Source organism: Hippoglossus stenolepis, chromosome 19 (assembly GCF_022539355.2).
Source record: "Hippoglossus stenolepis isolate QCI-W04-F060 chromosome 19, HSTE1.2, whole genome shotgun sequence".
Lineage (NCBI taxonomy): Eukaryota > Metazoa > Chordata > Actinopteri > Pleuronectiformes > Pleuronectidae > Hippoglossus > Hippoglossus stenolepis.
The window spans coordinates 7,489,214-7,505,258 of NC_061501.1; the positions used below are offsets into that span (position 1 = coordinate 7,489,214).

Genomic DNA, 16,045 nt, shown 5'->3' on the forward strand with positions numbered 1-16,045 from the left:
TACAGACCATCTGTGTGCACTAATAATTATGTGTTTGAGGAATTCTATCTAATATTAATAGATAAATGATCATTGTTATGTGATCAGCTTTTTGATGGCTAGTATAATTATGGACTGTATATATGGACGACATGACAGCTTCCTAAACGTCAAATATGTTTTTCTCGAAGATGGTGTCTGTCATTTTAGGTATGGTTCTTTGGTTTGGTCATAGAGGGATAGTTCACCGAAAAATAAAGGCTAAAAACGTGGTGTAAATGATGCCGAATTTGAATGGCGGGGCCTTCGGACACTTGGATGACCCCACAGGAGCAGTATGGAGGAATGTTTCTTTTCTGTTGTTTTTTTTAATTATTTGAATAAGTGGTCACCAGTTATTTCAATTGTGTTGGATTTGGCTGCAACGCTGTTTACCCCTGAAACTCCAAAAGTGTTTTGTGGACTTGAACACTTCACCCACCCCTATCCCTTTAATACACATTTGTATAGATTAAGTAAATTATGACTTGAATCATGGTGCATTTGTAATTCGTAAAGAAGCTTCCTTTTAAGATTTTGCACGCAAAAGTCTGCAAAATGGATGAAATAATAAAGGTGAGTTACTTTGTCTGTAATAAAAGTGTAATAACATATTTCATTTGATCAATATCTCTCAAAAAAACAGATCAAAGGTGATAAGACGAAAAGCAGTGAGACGCTGGACAGTGTCCTGACAAGGAGGCTTAGGGAGAAGGACTTGAGAAATGGGACGCGGCCGGTGGAGCTTTCACGGTCCCACCTGTTGGAAGCAGGTGTTGAACTTTGACCTCCACGCGGACACCTTGACTTTCGCTGCTGCTGCTGCTGCTGCTGCTCCGCTCCGCACATTCTGGACGCGTGGACCGGTCGGTGTGAATAGCGAAGTGTCACTGAACCGGTTCGAGGAGGATGTCAACGCGTGACGCAGGAGAGCTGCGGCTCAGAGCTGCTCCGCCTGCGCACAGCACCACACGAACCCTGCGGACAAGGTAACTAACACGTCTGTTTTTCACGCTATTTCACCGAAACACTTCTGCTGAGTTTCGATGGGTCCGTGTGCTTGTTGGAGGTTGTTGACAACTTTTGAATACTCGCCGGAGACTCTTTGGCCGCGGTGCGATGGGTCCGTGTGAGCGGAGAGAGAGAAACCCAAGCCGAACTCCGGTGACAAATCTGCACATTGAGTGTCCCAGCTCTCGCCTGGAAGCAAATCTGTGCCTCGCGGCCAAACGAGAAGATGTCACGATTCGCGGCTGCAGTTCGGTCAATTCGGCGCAGATGTATCGCAGTTGTGCACTTTTTAAATATTTGCTGGAGTCTTTTTTACAAACCCACGCCGAACTCCGTTGACAAATCTGCACATTTAGTGTTTCAGTGCTGGTCCGGAACGCAAACACACGTTCGACAGCTAAAACAAATAGACGTCGCGATTTGTGACTTTGTTTGTGCGATTTCGGTTGATAAGCATTGCAGCCACATTAACATGTTCCTCGCGGATCAGCAGCAGGACAGTGACCGTACTTTGACAGCCGCAGGAGGAAGACAAATTGTTTTTACTTCCACGTGTTTTATGTCGTAGTTTTGATACATTTCAGTGTAGTGATCATGAAAGTAACGCAAACGTGTCCAATACATCTCTATAAAAGTGGTTCTTTTTGGTCTTGGTTTGGGAAAAGTGCCCTTTTTTTAAGTAAAGCTTGGCGGAGACGTGGTCTTCCCGTTGTAAATATAATGTGACGTATATGTGGAATGTGGAGCCTACCAGGGCCTGTTGGACTCTTAAATATCCCAAACTATTATAACCAGTAACAAGGGTTTAACTAGTAGTTTGGTGCATTTCAGCCTCAGTGGTTTAACACCCCTGACATAGAGTACGTGCACACTCAGGCCTGCAGGTTATCTGTCACCACCATGTTAAAGCTGTAGCTGCATGCCCACAGCTCTGTTTATTATAGCATATCCATCTATGTGCTGCAAGACAAGCAGCCATGCTGGAAGTTTGACAGGGCGCTGAAGGTGTGGCAGCTAACAGAACAAGTCTCACTCTGTCCGGACCATCTGCTCTTACCACTGAAAACTCATTAACCTCACCAACTGGAGGATGAGCCTTGAATAAAGCCGTTTAGGGTGTTGATCATTAGTTCGAACATTACAAGTGTTTGACAGTGCCGAGCACACACCCACACTTGGGTTCATCCTGGAACTTTTGTTATGCAAGTGTTAGCTGGCAGATCTGGACGCACACACCCACAACCCAGGCTGACCTGCACTGGAGCACACACCGACATACTTGTATGAGACACACACCACACCACAATGCAAAAATAACAGTTAGTCATCAGCCCACGATGCATCAAAACAAACGGCTCACACAGAGCGGGCATGTTTCACGGCTGCAGCACAGATCGAATGTTTTATCGACGTAAGGTCAGAGGTCACCAAAGTACTTTGACAACAACAATCCATAGTCCCATTTACATTAAAATGCACATTAACTTATGCTGCTCTTTCAATACATTTTAAAACAAGATTTACTATGAATTGTTTCAGGTGAATTTGTTTAGTTTAAAAACTGAAAAAATAGTTGTCCCTCTGTTTTCACTGACACAGTTTGATTGATAGAAAGAAGCTGGAAACAGAACAATGGGTGTTTTACTTGTTCAGTTAATCAATCACCAAACCTGGTTCATTGGTTAATGCAAATGTTATGTCAAGCATGACTTCATACTTGAAGATGGGAGTTAAGAGTCAAAGCAGTGTTCCCGCACCAAAGATTAATAAGTGAGTGTTTAAACCGAGAGCGAGCAGAGGGACAGGGTCGCTTGTTTACTGGTGCAGAGAAACACAGAGACAGAGTCAGATCTGGTCTTTGGTGTCATTCCGGGTGCACATCACTGCGTGCTGCTGCTGATCCCCACCTGCCAAATCCCACAGGTATTTCTACAGAAACTAAAATGTACCACGAAAGATCATGTAGTGTCTCGTTTAATTATTTTATAGAAAAAAAGCTGGAGCAGATAAATTAATACGAGCATCAACAAAAAATATTTTGCAATCAGTCTGGCATTCCTATAAATAATTTAATCAATCAAATGATTAATTCAAGCACAGAGCTTACTTGTTCGAATTTCGCAGATTTTTACATTTTCTGGTTTTTGTCTTCGTCTGTGCTGATGATTGAAAATCTATAAAGATAATCAAATACATAAAACAAGCCGCAGTCGACTGGTGATATGATGCGCTATTTTCTGGCATTTTATCGCCCCCAAATCTTATCAGTTAATTTAGAAAATAATCCAAAGATTATGAGAATAATCCTTAGATGCAGCCCTAAAATATGTAGACATAAAAACAAATGTATATTTAAGAGGAAATAAACACACAAAGAGAATTAAATAAAGGTGTGATACCTATCTTTACCTCGGCCAAGTAGGTTATGTTCTAAATGTCGTTTGTTATCTGTCTGATTGTTTGTCTGTCTGCCTGTCACAGGATTACTTAAAAACTACTCTCCATGAAATCTCATATTGGGATGGGATGTGACCCAAAGACAAACTCATTAAATTTTGGAACAGATCCAGGAATTTATTTTTCACTTTCTTTAACATGACGAGATAGGATATAAGCCTCGGGCGAGGTATGCCCTCTCTGGGCAACGTTCTAGTTTGTTAATTGTTAGTATGTAAATTACACAACAGGGTAACAACAGGACGAGCATCATGTCAATTGTAACTTCCATCTGCTGCAGCTGAAACGGAAACTGTTTACTATCAGCAACTAGACTAAACAAACATAGACAATGTTTCTTCATACAGAGGCTGGAAGAGGCCTGTGAATTCAGAATATTTAAAACAATTGTAATAATAGTTCCTGATTAATCAAATCTCAACTGAAGTAGATGCAAAACAAAAGAAAATAGACTGTGTGGTTTGTAACTCTGCAGCCACAGATTCACCACAAGCAGAAACAATCACTTGATTAAATTGATCAGTCAGATGGGAGAATAAGCTCCAACATTGTTTAAGTTGCTCTTTCTTGCTTCTCTGAATCTGAGAATTAAAATTCTTCAAATCACTGTTAATAGAATAACTTTGGGTCACGTATATTGTTACTTAGACAAAACTAAAGAAAGTGTGACAACGTTCTCTCAGTTTTCTGGAATGAATTCTAAGATTAGTCCACAGGTTCAGGAACAATGAAAGTAACCCTTAGTTGCAGTCCTACAGTCAAACAGCTCTACAGTCTGGATGGGTACTTCATCAGCCCAAGTAACAGGCAGAGCCCTGCACTGCTCGATTAATCCCATAATCAGTCGGTTTGTAAGATTTCAGGCGCTGTACTTTTGAGATCTGTTGTTGGTGAAGATGTGATCATGTGATCATGGAGCTCCAGCACATAATGTCTGAGCAGCAGCTCCTCGTGCCTACAGGTTGAATAATCCAAACATGGTCACTGGCAGGTTTACAGGGACAGAGCTATTGTACTGTTTCTTCTGTTGACTCCGGCGGAGGCAGGATTCAAAACACTTGAGGATCCACATTGGACCGTGTGTTGGCCTTGGCACTGAGGTAGCAGCCGACGTACTTGAAGATCTCCCTCCCTCCCCCATCACATTTCTTTCTGCTTCTATCTCATGTCGCATCATGTCAGGCTTTTATAATAGCTACACTGGTATTATGCTCTAATGAGGTCATGGAGTCACCCCTGAAGGCAAGGTGGATTTGGAGCTGTGCATGATGGTCCATGTTAAGGTCGAGAAAGAAAAAACGAAATTAATTGCGCACATAGGCTCACAAAGCCACACAAGTTAAATCAGGCCTGTGCAGATCATAAGCAGTGATTTTCTCCTGCACAGGAACAAGTGAGTTGAAAGTGACCCAGGAGTGTCTCTTGACAGAAAACTGGCCGTCGTTTAATTTGTTGTGTTGGATAAAGGTTGCAGGGAACTCAAGTCGTACGTGTTCATATTTCGTTAGCTGCCTCATCTTTGTTCTGTGTCCTCATCGTGTTGGGCAGTGGGCTCAGTGTGGGTTCTGCGTTGGGCAGCAGCAGTAAAATGTGCATGTTGGAGTGGGTGTGTTAGTGCTATCCTCTGATTGTAAGAGAAAGCGTGGTGTGAGCAGAGTTGAATTATTATGTAACCACATCTTATCAGTCCAGTACTGCTAAAGTGATGAGAGCTACGTCTGACTGATTTTCCTTTGGCGTAAGTTTTCTGCCTGTACCAGATATATTACAGCACTAGTCGTTCAGTGCGATGCATAAAAGGATAAAAGATTAACGGGACAAGAGATTGTCTTTTTTTTTACTGCAGTCTTTTTTTCCTTAATACACACACAAATAAAACCCATAACATTAGAACATACAACTGCAAAGAGGTCGATGACATTTTACAACTAGTAATGTAGTTTAGAACATTGTCTATTCATTAAACTCTTTCACAATAATGTACATTGTTGTCAAAAAATTATTGAGGCATGACGAGGTTACAGTGTAACTGTGGAGGCTATGCATGGAGGTATGGCTGGGTTTTAAAAAATCAATTCTCTGATTGAAATCGATCTTTATTTAAATGATCCGATTCGGTAAAATTGGTATTGTACAATGAAATATCCTTAACTGAATCGATATTGAATCGAATCGAGACCTCGTGAATCTGAATCGAATCGATTTGGGAAATCAGTGGCGATACCCAGCCCTACGTAGAATTAGCCACACCTGAAATGCCCTTCAGCAAGGCACTTCCTCCCCCAGCTGCTGCAGTGGGGCAGCACAGCAGGTACTAGGGCTGGACGCAGTAAATATTTATCATTTTTTGAATGAGTAACTAACTGAAATAATTAATTCTACTTGTGTTTTTTAGCGAACAGCAGGTTGAAACAGTTGAGAGGCTTCAGCCGGAAAATCATATAGCTGTTGAAATCCCGAAAGTCCAGGACTGTCACCGATCCTCCATCAGTCAGGAGGGAGCACACAGAGGTGAAAAACACACACACTTACCATTTCTGTATACGTGAAGAATCTTTTTATCTTTGAGTATTTGAATGTTCAGCAGTTAATCAGCTGTTCTGGATCTATTACAGCACCAAAATTTGGAGCGGATAGAATAAGACAGCGGGAGGTGAACTTCCAGAAACCTTATGGACAAAGATTCTCCTCCTCTCTCCTCATAACACTCTCCAGGAATCGAAACCTTGACAAACCACAACTAAATTTGAAGTCCGACTCCTGCCTACACAGGTAAGCCAAGAAAAGACACGGCACTATAGGCAATTTTGTTTCCAGGGACTAACGGTGTCCTACTTTGACATGTAGAACATTATATCACCACGCTGTTGTGTCTGCGTGTGTTGTGACAATCTTGAACATAACAAAATGACATCTGTTTTGTGCATGTAGGCTACATGTCTGCATATGTGCATGTAGCAACATGCACATATGCAGACAAACCAGGTGGCAATTGACATGCTTTGGCTTCACTTATGGGGAGCGGTCATGTCGTCCATCTTTATATACAGTTTAGCTCTACATTATTTGTGCTGTATTGTCATTGTTTTAGTTCAGTAACCGTGGCTCATTTGCTCGTTCTGCTGTTAGCGAACAGGACTGGAAGCTGTCTCTGCTCTTGTTATCAGTCCTCATCCAGGTCTGTTATCTTTCTGTGAATCACTACTGTTCTGACCTGTCGTTAACGTGACATTTATTAGCCACCTGTTAGCATTAATGGCTCGTGCCTCATTGGTAAACTGTTCCATCACAGGAGCTGCTGCCGAGATGTGGAGTAGTGGAACATAAGCCACTAACAATTTGTTAAGAGTCATAAGATCACATTTACAAACTTTAAGTTAAACAGTAACTGAACCAGCTGACCCTGTCTGCATACTGCAGCATGTGACACGCTATCTGGAGGGGTCAGCTCCTTGTATAAACAAGGAAGCGCCCTTAACAAAGTGACCCTATATAAGAGATGTGTGTTTAACTCCAGAGTATAAATATGAAGCTTTTAGTGCCCTACCAGGAAGCCTCATAGTTTACATTTTACTGTCAACGTGTCACAAATCATCTGTTCGACAGCAGCACAAGAGAATTAGAGGTGAATTCTGATTTGTGGAGAAACGTTGAACTCCTTCAATCAAACCTGACATGCCATAAATACTCCTTTTGACCTTGAGTGCCGTTGGAGATGTTGGTGCTGTGAACTTTCCCTTGAACTTATTTGCATGCCAATGTGTGATGTAGCGTGCGATTTCAAAAGTCAATAAAAGGTCATTGATTTATCTGACTTTACTGCTTCAAGAGATGACACACCTCTTTGTCTGCCACCTGCAGTCTTTTCATACCATCCAACATGACCTTATATAGAATATCTGCTGCCATGTCCAACGTTAAAGTAGCATGTAAGTGCTCTCATAAATGGTTGTGAGGTGTGACTTTAAGTGCACAAGCGACAGTGAGAAAACTGTTTAGCCGGGAGGGACAAGGAATGTTGACTGTCATGCTGATCAGCATTACCCTGGCTAATGTGAGACGCCAAATTCCTCAAATGGTTCACAAAAAAACATTACAGCAGAGTACAGGAAGACGTTGACAGTTTATTTTCTCACCCTTATTATCATTTCTATAATCTTAGATGGTTGAAGTCTCTGTGAAACATCTAACATTTTATTTTTTTCCAATAAAAACACATACTACAGTTTCATCTAGGTGATTAACTGCCTTGTCCAATTAATTTGTTGTTGGCCTCTGTTTTAATTAGTATAACACACCCAGTAACGATAATAAAGTAAAGATGTTCAGCTTTTTCGTTGTACTAAAAATACTCTCTGTAATCAAAGCTCCATATCCATAGTTCATACGGTATGTTTGGAAACCATAACAAGCTGTGCAAACTGTACGTCATGTCTAGTCTGTGGCAGGTGTAATTCTGTCTTGTGTCTCCAATGTTTTTAATGTCTCCTCTCTCCTATTTTGCCAGTTTGACTGAACCACAGAGGCCTGAGACTGAGAACGGCTCCTGCCAGGTAACAATCATCCACATTTTTTACCATAATGCACCATAATGTGAACAGAACACTGGTTTGGAATGAAAATAGTGTTATATTGTACATTTGAGTCTCAGTTAATCTAAAATATTCCAAATAAATCAATACTCCAGGTACTTACTTTAAGGTTCACATAAAACATCACAACATAATAAGTGACATTGTGTACTGAAAACACCTGAGATTGGTTATTATTTTAAGAGGTAGAATGGAAAGGGTGTGTGTGCATTGTGTGTAAGTTCTTTGAAACCTCTCATGTCTTTGGAAATAACCTGTTTTTCAAGGCCTGAATCCCTTAAATAGCTACACCATGGGAACAGAGGCTGTAGCAAAGCTCTGGCTTCTTTACCACCTCACAATACAGCTCTAATAGCAAACTTGCTGTAAAAGCCAGATAGCATGTTTACAGGATTTACATAGGTATGATAAGATGAGCTGAAGTTGACATATAAGGAGTTTGGCTTTTGTAATAGAACTAAAATAATTCATGATCTGTACAAATTCGTTTCGTTTGGAAAAAATATGATGTGTAGCTTTAATATTTCTTCATTGATTAATGATTGTAATATTTTGATGTTTGGTACATTTGTATTAAGTTTACAACATCTGATATGTACCGTGTTTTTTTCTTTTAACAGGTGAACAGCAGATCATCAGCACCAGAGACGCCTTCAGAGACACACAGTTACTGCCGTTTACCACAGACAAAACCATTTCTAGCCACAAAGGAAAAGGATGTTATCACTGTTGGTTGCAATGAACTGGAGACTACAAGGCACTTTAATGTAAATCACAGTTTGCCAAATGGTCACTATGGACCAAATGAATGTAATGGCTTGCACTTGCGTCCATGTCGGGCTCAACCAAAAAGGACTGGCACTGGACCAATAGAGGTAGAGGAAGATATAAAGGACCATACAAAGCTTGAGAATCAAAGGGATCCTGAACGATCCAAACCTGCTGTCACCATGCTGTCTTCCACTGTGGTCGGAGTTCTCGCTCCACCCTGGAGTGGCCGTATACGACGGAACAAAAGATTCGAGGGAACTGGAAATTCAGATTCTCAGGGGAATTTACAAGATGTGACAAGCACTGTGGCAAAGAATGCTCATTGGGAGACTCAAAACCAACATGGTCCAGTGAGGGTAATGGCAGAGGGATCACAACCCCAAGTGAGAGCCCCATTTCTGGGTACCAGGAGGAACACGTTGGACTGGTCAACAATGAGTGATCCTTTATGGATGGACTATAATTCTAATAAGAAAATGATTCAAACTGTCTCTCTGGATGTAAACTCTGGAAGGAGTGACGACAGGAAACTAGTTCCAGGTGCTTTAAGCCCTGTAACCACAAATACACCACGACTATCTCCTCCATCCTTTGACCCAAATGAACAAAGGAGAAATCCACAAACCGGCCATCAAGGACCACTGTCACCTTTAAGCTCTAAACCAACAACCAGCAGTCTGCTTCTGTCTTTAAGACGAATCAATTCCAGTGGCAGGAGTTCTAATGCACCCCACACCTTCCCTGTTGAAAATCCTGCTCCAAGTGATCAAGAAGGAAACTTGCTCCCAACACACCTTTCTCAAACCTTTTTCAATAATAATGAGCAAGAGAGGTCAAAGCCTGTCCGCTCTCCATCGTCCATTTCTTATAGGTCAACTGAAATCGGGCCTGTCCTTTCCCCATTATCCTCCAACCACAGAGAAAGAAGTGTGTCTGAATCACACTTCTTTTCAACTTCACCTTTAAACGAAGACACAAACGACACACCCTTCACTCAACAACCTCAAACATGTTCCAAACAGGCATTTCTGAGTAATGTGCCATCAGCAGGGCAACAGATCTGCAGGGGTTCAAACAAAAATCCAAGCCTATTCCCAAAGACCTCAATCCCCTCGCCCAGACATTCCCCATATAATCCCTCTGACCTCCTAAAAACCCACCCCCTCCCTAGAAGGACCATACTGACATCCACTTCCTGGTGGAAACAAGTAACCAAGGAAGGCAGTTCTCCTTTAAGCCCTGATGATACAATCAACATCAAAGACCAGCCGAACACACCCTTAGTTCCACCCTGTAATAAAAGCAGTGCCTTGGCAGGGCCAACTTTAACTGACAGCAAAAGATTTAGTAGTCAAATCCCCAATAACAGAGACAACAAAAACACAACAGAGTCGGTTTGCAAAGGTAACATGAACCTTATTATGACACAGGGAGGAACTCAGAACCTTAAACAAATAAAGGACTTACCTGAACACAAATCAGACAGACTATTCAGACAGCAATATGGCTCCTATTTAAATAACAGGGAACCACTAAAGCCTCTTAATTTACCAGATGTTTTGTCTAGGTCTCGATTTAACAAAGCTACAGTACAGACAACACTGATCTCACAACACAATCCAACTGAATTACCTCCTACTTTGCTAAATCTCAAGAGCTCAGATTCACCCACTGAGAGCAGCAGCAAATACAAAAATGATCTTTGCTCATCCGAAACCAGCAGCACTCCCACATTTCTTCACAACAAAGACTCTGAAAAGTTAACCAAACATTCTCTTACCCTTTCTTCCACCATCCCTCTCAACAGTCAAGCTCCTACTATTAAAACTACATCTGTTCTCCCTCCAACCCCAAACACCAGAACTGATTCCTCCTTTCATTTCCATCCAGTTTCCTCTCAGACATACGTTCACACTTCAAACACTGATTCTTCTTCCCCAACATCCAAATTACCTGACAGAGCCAACATCACACTTCTTGGCTTTAAAAGAAGCTATGTCTCCATACCCACGCACCCTAAAGCAGTGTCTAGTCTGATTCCCACTGTCAGTGCTTCCCCTAAAATAAACAACATCCCTGTATCCACTGCATCCGTCACCTCTACTAACATTGCCAGCCATCCTGCAGTCACAACTGCTTCAAGCCCGTCCTACCTTACTCCTGCCATCAAGTTATCTCCTACCACCAACTACATCTCCTCTCTCCTAACCCCCCCTGCCACCCCAATCATTACTAGCCCCAGCTACTTAGATACATCCAACCCTAAGGAAGGCAGGACATTCTCAAGCAGCCCAGAAAGGGACAACAAGAAACTGGGCCCCGAGGTGAAGGGAAAGAGAGTGAGACGAGTAACATGGGAAGACTCTGTGGATCTGTGTTCTGAGCCCATCACAGTGGAGAAACCAGATCCATCTGGTGTCCCAACAAGTCCTCTCTCCCCTTGTGTTAGAACCCCATCCATTTCCCCATTTCTAAGATCAGGAAGTCCAACCATAAATACATCTCCTCTGTGCCCCACTACCCCCAAAACTTCCAGCATACAGATGGGGAAAGGAGGGAGGTATCGATCCCTGTCATCTGACCTTGCTCATTTAACATCTGCGGAGCAAGAGATGTCGAAGCAAGGAGCTAAGGACACTCTGATCTCTGAACCAGTTAGACAGGACTTAACCACAACTGGGCAAGAGAGGACACAATCAAGGGAGTCTTGCATAGTCCAGGGCCGTTCCTCTGCTGCTCGCTCCCTACCTCCGGACTTTTCAACTGGTTATAAGGTTCGTTATAGCTCCCCGCCTTACTCCACTCTTATGTCTAGCAGGTCAACACAGGGAGAACCTAAGACTATTTCACCCAGATCACCCCTCTTCCAACAAGCTTCTCAGTCAGTGTATACTCCACTTTCCTTACACGCTGAGCCTGGTTCAGGCATAGCCATACCCACATCCAAATCCCCTCTGGCACCCGTCAGTCCAACCCAGACATTTTCTTTTCCCGTGAAAAACAAAATTGCCACAAAAGAAAGTTCCTGTGAGGTTTCAGATACATATCAACTCAACAATCAGAGCCAGGATACCAATCAAGATCCCAAGAATGGCCAGATATTACTTGTCAACAACAGGGTTCATATCAGCTCACAAGGTGAAAAGGCACACAACTCAACATGTGTAACTGAAACACTGGTTTACAGCATTAAATCTAAAGCAAATACAGCTACATCTGCCTCGAAGAACACCACACCTAAACCTTTGCAACATACAGAGGCCAAGTTAAGCCAACAACCACACAGAGTGCAGAATAAGAAAGCTACAGGTGAACCACATACTCATTCAGGTCAGAGCTCAAGTAGTGGCAGCTCAGCAGACAGTCAGTCCCAGTGTGAGGGAAGCCGCAACAGAAAAACAAAGGAGAATGTGCTTAGTAAAAGCAGGTTTTTGTCAGTGGAGAGCAGCAATGAACAAAGCCCAAAGAGAAGCCGGTTTGCACTGAAGAAAAGTGTCAGCACACCAAACTCCAGTTTGTCAAGGTCAGACTCAGAGAGGTCCAATAAGACTAACAACAAAATGGACCAGGTCCTTAACAAAATAAAACAAACATTTAGCACCAGACGGTCGGATGACGATCCATCATTTCCATGGAAATGGAAAAAGGCTTCCCAAACACCCCATGTCAGTGGATCAAGTGACATCAGCATTGTCAGTGATGTCACCGCTGACAGGACCAAAACGGTTAAGGAGAGAGAGAAGGAGGGATTGGTGGTGATTAAGGACAGTGACCAAGGAACAGAGTGTACAAAGAGACAGACACAGAACAGATGCAGTATCATACCACCCCCAGCTGTCACACTTACAGGAGGTCAGTTCTCCGTTTGGTCAGAAAAATCTACTCCAGAAACTGACCAAGATGAGCAAAATGCTTGTGCAGGATTGTCTGACAATAAAATCCAAGTTCATCTCACGCCCCATAGCCCGACAGTACATCATTTGGACTTTTTCAAAGACAACAGGAGAGATTATAAACCCACAATCCAGTTACCGACATTTAGAGATCCCAGTCCTGGTAGGAGCCCTAACCCCTCTGGTAGTTGTCCTACTCAGTTCAGGAAGTCCACATCAGGCTCCAGGAGCCCTTTCTCCCCCTTCCCCTCTCTTTCCCCCGTCTCCCCATTTTCCTCACCTGACATAACAGATGACAATGTCTTCTACAGCCCAAAGCTACAGCGTTGCAAGGAGTCATCCTCACCATGTGAGCCAGGAGAGGGAATCAGCCTGGGGGGTTCAAGAAGAAGCCGTGCATCAACTGGTCCTCCAAGTGCAGGTTCAGGACATGACAACGAGCACTTTGCATCCTCCTATGCAGACTTAAAGTATGGCATTGAGCCTGGGAGGTCATTTTCTGTGAGCTCAGTACTCTCCAGTCGACCCTCAGGGCCTGGACGCATCTCCACTGGATCCAGATTCCTGAGTGTGGGTGATCTCTCGAAATCATCCTTGACTTGTGGAGGTAGTGGCGAGGACTTAGATCAGTGGTCTTTCAGGCCTGATTGGACCACAGAATATGATTGCCTGCCCCCAAGTGAATACAGTGGTTCATATTTTCCCAGTGACCCTGGTAAAATGAAATCAAGGTCTCTTCCTCGATCATTGACCAGGCGCTTAGGAAACTGGAGCTCTGGAGACTCCATTTCTCAACCTGAAAATGCCACAGGCTCAAAGCAAGCTCGTCTTTGGAGCCCGAACATGAACACATTCCAGCTTGAATGGGATGCAGAGAGTCCCCCAACACCGCCTCCAACACCTCCCCTGTCACCAGTGTCCAGACGAATGTCCCAACCCCCCAGCCTTTCTTCCCCCACCTTTCCTAGTCCACCTGGAGCACCACAGTCAGTGGACAGCCAGTCCTCTAGAGGGCATTTGCCCTCCAGAGGTTATGTGTCCAGCCTTAGCACCTTTGAGGAGTCATCTGGCAGCAGCTCAGACACGACAACCGATGACGAGTATTACTTAGAAACAGGTGATGGTGAAGAAAAGGAGACAGAATTGTGAAAGTCAAACAACTGCTCTCATTCAAGTCTGTGATCCTGAACTTAATGATGGGGAATAAGGAGAAACCCCCAAGAGAAGAAAGATGGGCAGTTATCTGTCATGTGCAGTGACCTCCGCTGCTTGTTTACTCTTTTCATGACACAGTGGAGACATGAGGTCATAAGGGACAGCTGGTTTCCTGCATGATTTGCTTTTCCAGAGTGGTGGTTGCTGTTGTGTTAAATGACCAAGCATGATATTATCAGCACAGTTTTAAACATGTTTTAAAGTATATAAAGTGTACTTTAATTAGCTGCAATATGTGGAGTAAATAATAACCATTCTTCAACATTTATAGTTCTGACAGTTGCATGGCATTAGTGAGGGATGTACATTTTTTCAGCTGTTTTAACAATCAGCCTATCTTTTCATTTGCATTTCATCCTGCTACTTAACAATAAGTGCTGAGGTAATGTGGATTAATATGCTATAACATATTTCATCGTCCGTCTTCTGTGTTTGAAGATTGAAATGAATTTGTAGTAAATGTAGTCAGCATAATGCAGATACAGTCAATTTTTTTTATATAAGCAGAGTGGTTTTAAAGAAAAGTTTAATCTGGGATGAAATACAATTAAGTTATTAACATTTGTGCTATACCCAGCGCTTGCTCTTATTTGCACAGTAACAGTCTAAAGTCTTAATATATCTATTTTGTAAATAAATGTTATATTTCCAACAGTATTTGTGGTGGTTTTATTACACTCTTGCTGTGATGTCAAATGATCCAGGCTTAACCAGTATGGTTTCTCATTGTGTCATTTTATTGCAGTGTTAAGTGTTAAATTAAGTGAAAGGGAATGTTGGGTAGTGGCACGATCAAAGTTTCAGTTCCGTGGGTCACATTCCAGTCTGCAGGGAGTTTTTCAAAGACCAGTATTAATAACAATGCTATCTACTTTACTTGGCGGGGCTGCTCACATTTTTCAAGTGGGTGGTTCCTTTTGTTCTTCGCCGTGGCAACACAAACTGTTTTGGTGATGGTTGGACAAAACATCCATTAGAGTGCGTTTAAAATCATTACATCGCCTGGGTGTTTGCTGGCGGAGTACTTGGTGTACTCAACTGTCTGTTCTACGCATAATCTTCCCAGGATGACATTCACACTGACACATAGTACAAGCTGCATTTATATTAGTTGCCATGATGTCATGTGGGAAGGGCACGGCAGCTTCACATTATGTGTCATCATGAGCATGTCGAGCAGTGGCTTTGAATGTTTTTCCATCTAATGTCATCATTTGGAAAGTGCAGCCCTGTACTCGGAGTAAACACAGGCTGAATCTATGGGCAGCCAGTGTTTATCTGGTCTGTCGTACAGTGATCACAACAAGCAGCAATATTCAAGGACCACAACAGCCCATTTCTTTTGGTCTTCTGGGAGTAGTGTTGGGTTGATGTGCCTTGTTTCTTGATTGTGTGCAAAAACCCATCATCAATCTGTTTTTACTATAATAAATTCCTCATGGAAAGTCTAATCCACAACCCAAATATAAATGTATCAGGCTTGCACATGGTGATGAGTGTTTTTAATGAGGCAGCCTCATTTTGTTATAAAAAGTAAAATCCAAAGGTCCTTCACACTGTGCACGTCATTACATAAAGATATTAAGCTGCAGGAAAGCAGGGTCAGCACTCGGATGACTGTAAACAGGCAACCTGCAGCACTGTGAATGGTTGTTTGTGTGTGTGTGTGTGTGTGTGTGTGTGTGAAAGTGAGTCTCCAGGAAATCAACGCAATGTCCTCTGAAGTCACAGACACACAATGTGTGTGTGCGTGCAGAGTGCATCTCGGGTGCAGTTGTTCAAAGTCAAACTAAAGAGCTGGCAAAGATAGATAAGGAAATGAAGGTAAGTCGAGGAAGCATTAACATTTTAGTCTGTAAAACACTTTTCAACTGAGGAGTTTACATAAGCCACATTTATGGCTGCTTTGTTTTTGTATTTGATTTCCTTGTATTTCTAATTATCTTAAATCAAACAAGGCCGACATATTAATTTGACATATCACCAGCTAACAGTAGTCGCCTTTATCCACCATTATACTGATGATTATCTGTAATTGCATTCATTTTGTTACTTCGTAAAATATATATTTGGAATGTAATAATTGAA

General features: G+C 42.5%; 1 protein-coding gene across 1 annotated transcript; it reads left to right on the forward strand.

Moving 5' to 3' along the window:
• Positions 1-862: 862 nt before the first annotated feature.
• On the forward strand, positions 863-14,611 carry zmp:0000000991 (mucin-17). Its single transcript, XM_035142429.2, has 5 exons — positions 863-1,007; positions 5,882-5,997; positions 6,102-6,258; positions 7,994-8,039; positions 8,699-14,611. Exons 1-5 carry the CDS (start codon positions 928-930, stop codon positions 13,889-13,891), a joined length of 5,592 nt encoding a protein of 1,863 aa, XP_034998320.2. The 5' UTR covers positions 863-927; the 3' UTR covers positions 13,892-14,611.
• The last annotated feature ends 1,434 nt before the right edge of the window (positions 14,612-16,045 follow it).

What these genes read in the sequence shown, in the direction of transcription:
- zmp:0000000991 (XM_035142429.2), top strand. Translation starts at nt 928, where the DNA reads ATGTCAACGCGTGACGCAGGAGAGCTGCGGCTCAGAGCTGCTCCGCCT. An exon ending in ACACGAACCCTGCGGACAAG is followed by an intron (nt 1,008 to 5,881) that starts GTAACTAACACG and finishes TGTGTTTTTTAG; the next exon opens with CGAACAGCAGGTTGAAACAG. An exon ending in TCCGACTCCTGCCTACACAG is followed by an intron (nt 6,259 to 7,993) that starts GTAAGCCAAGAA and finishes CTATTTTGCCAG; the next exon opens with TTTGACTGAACCACAGAGGC.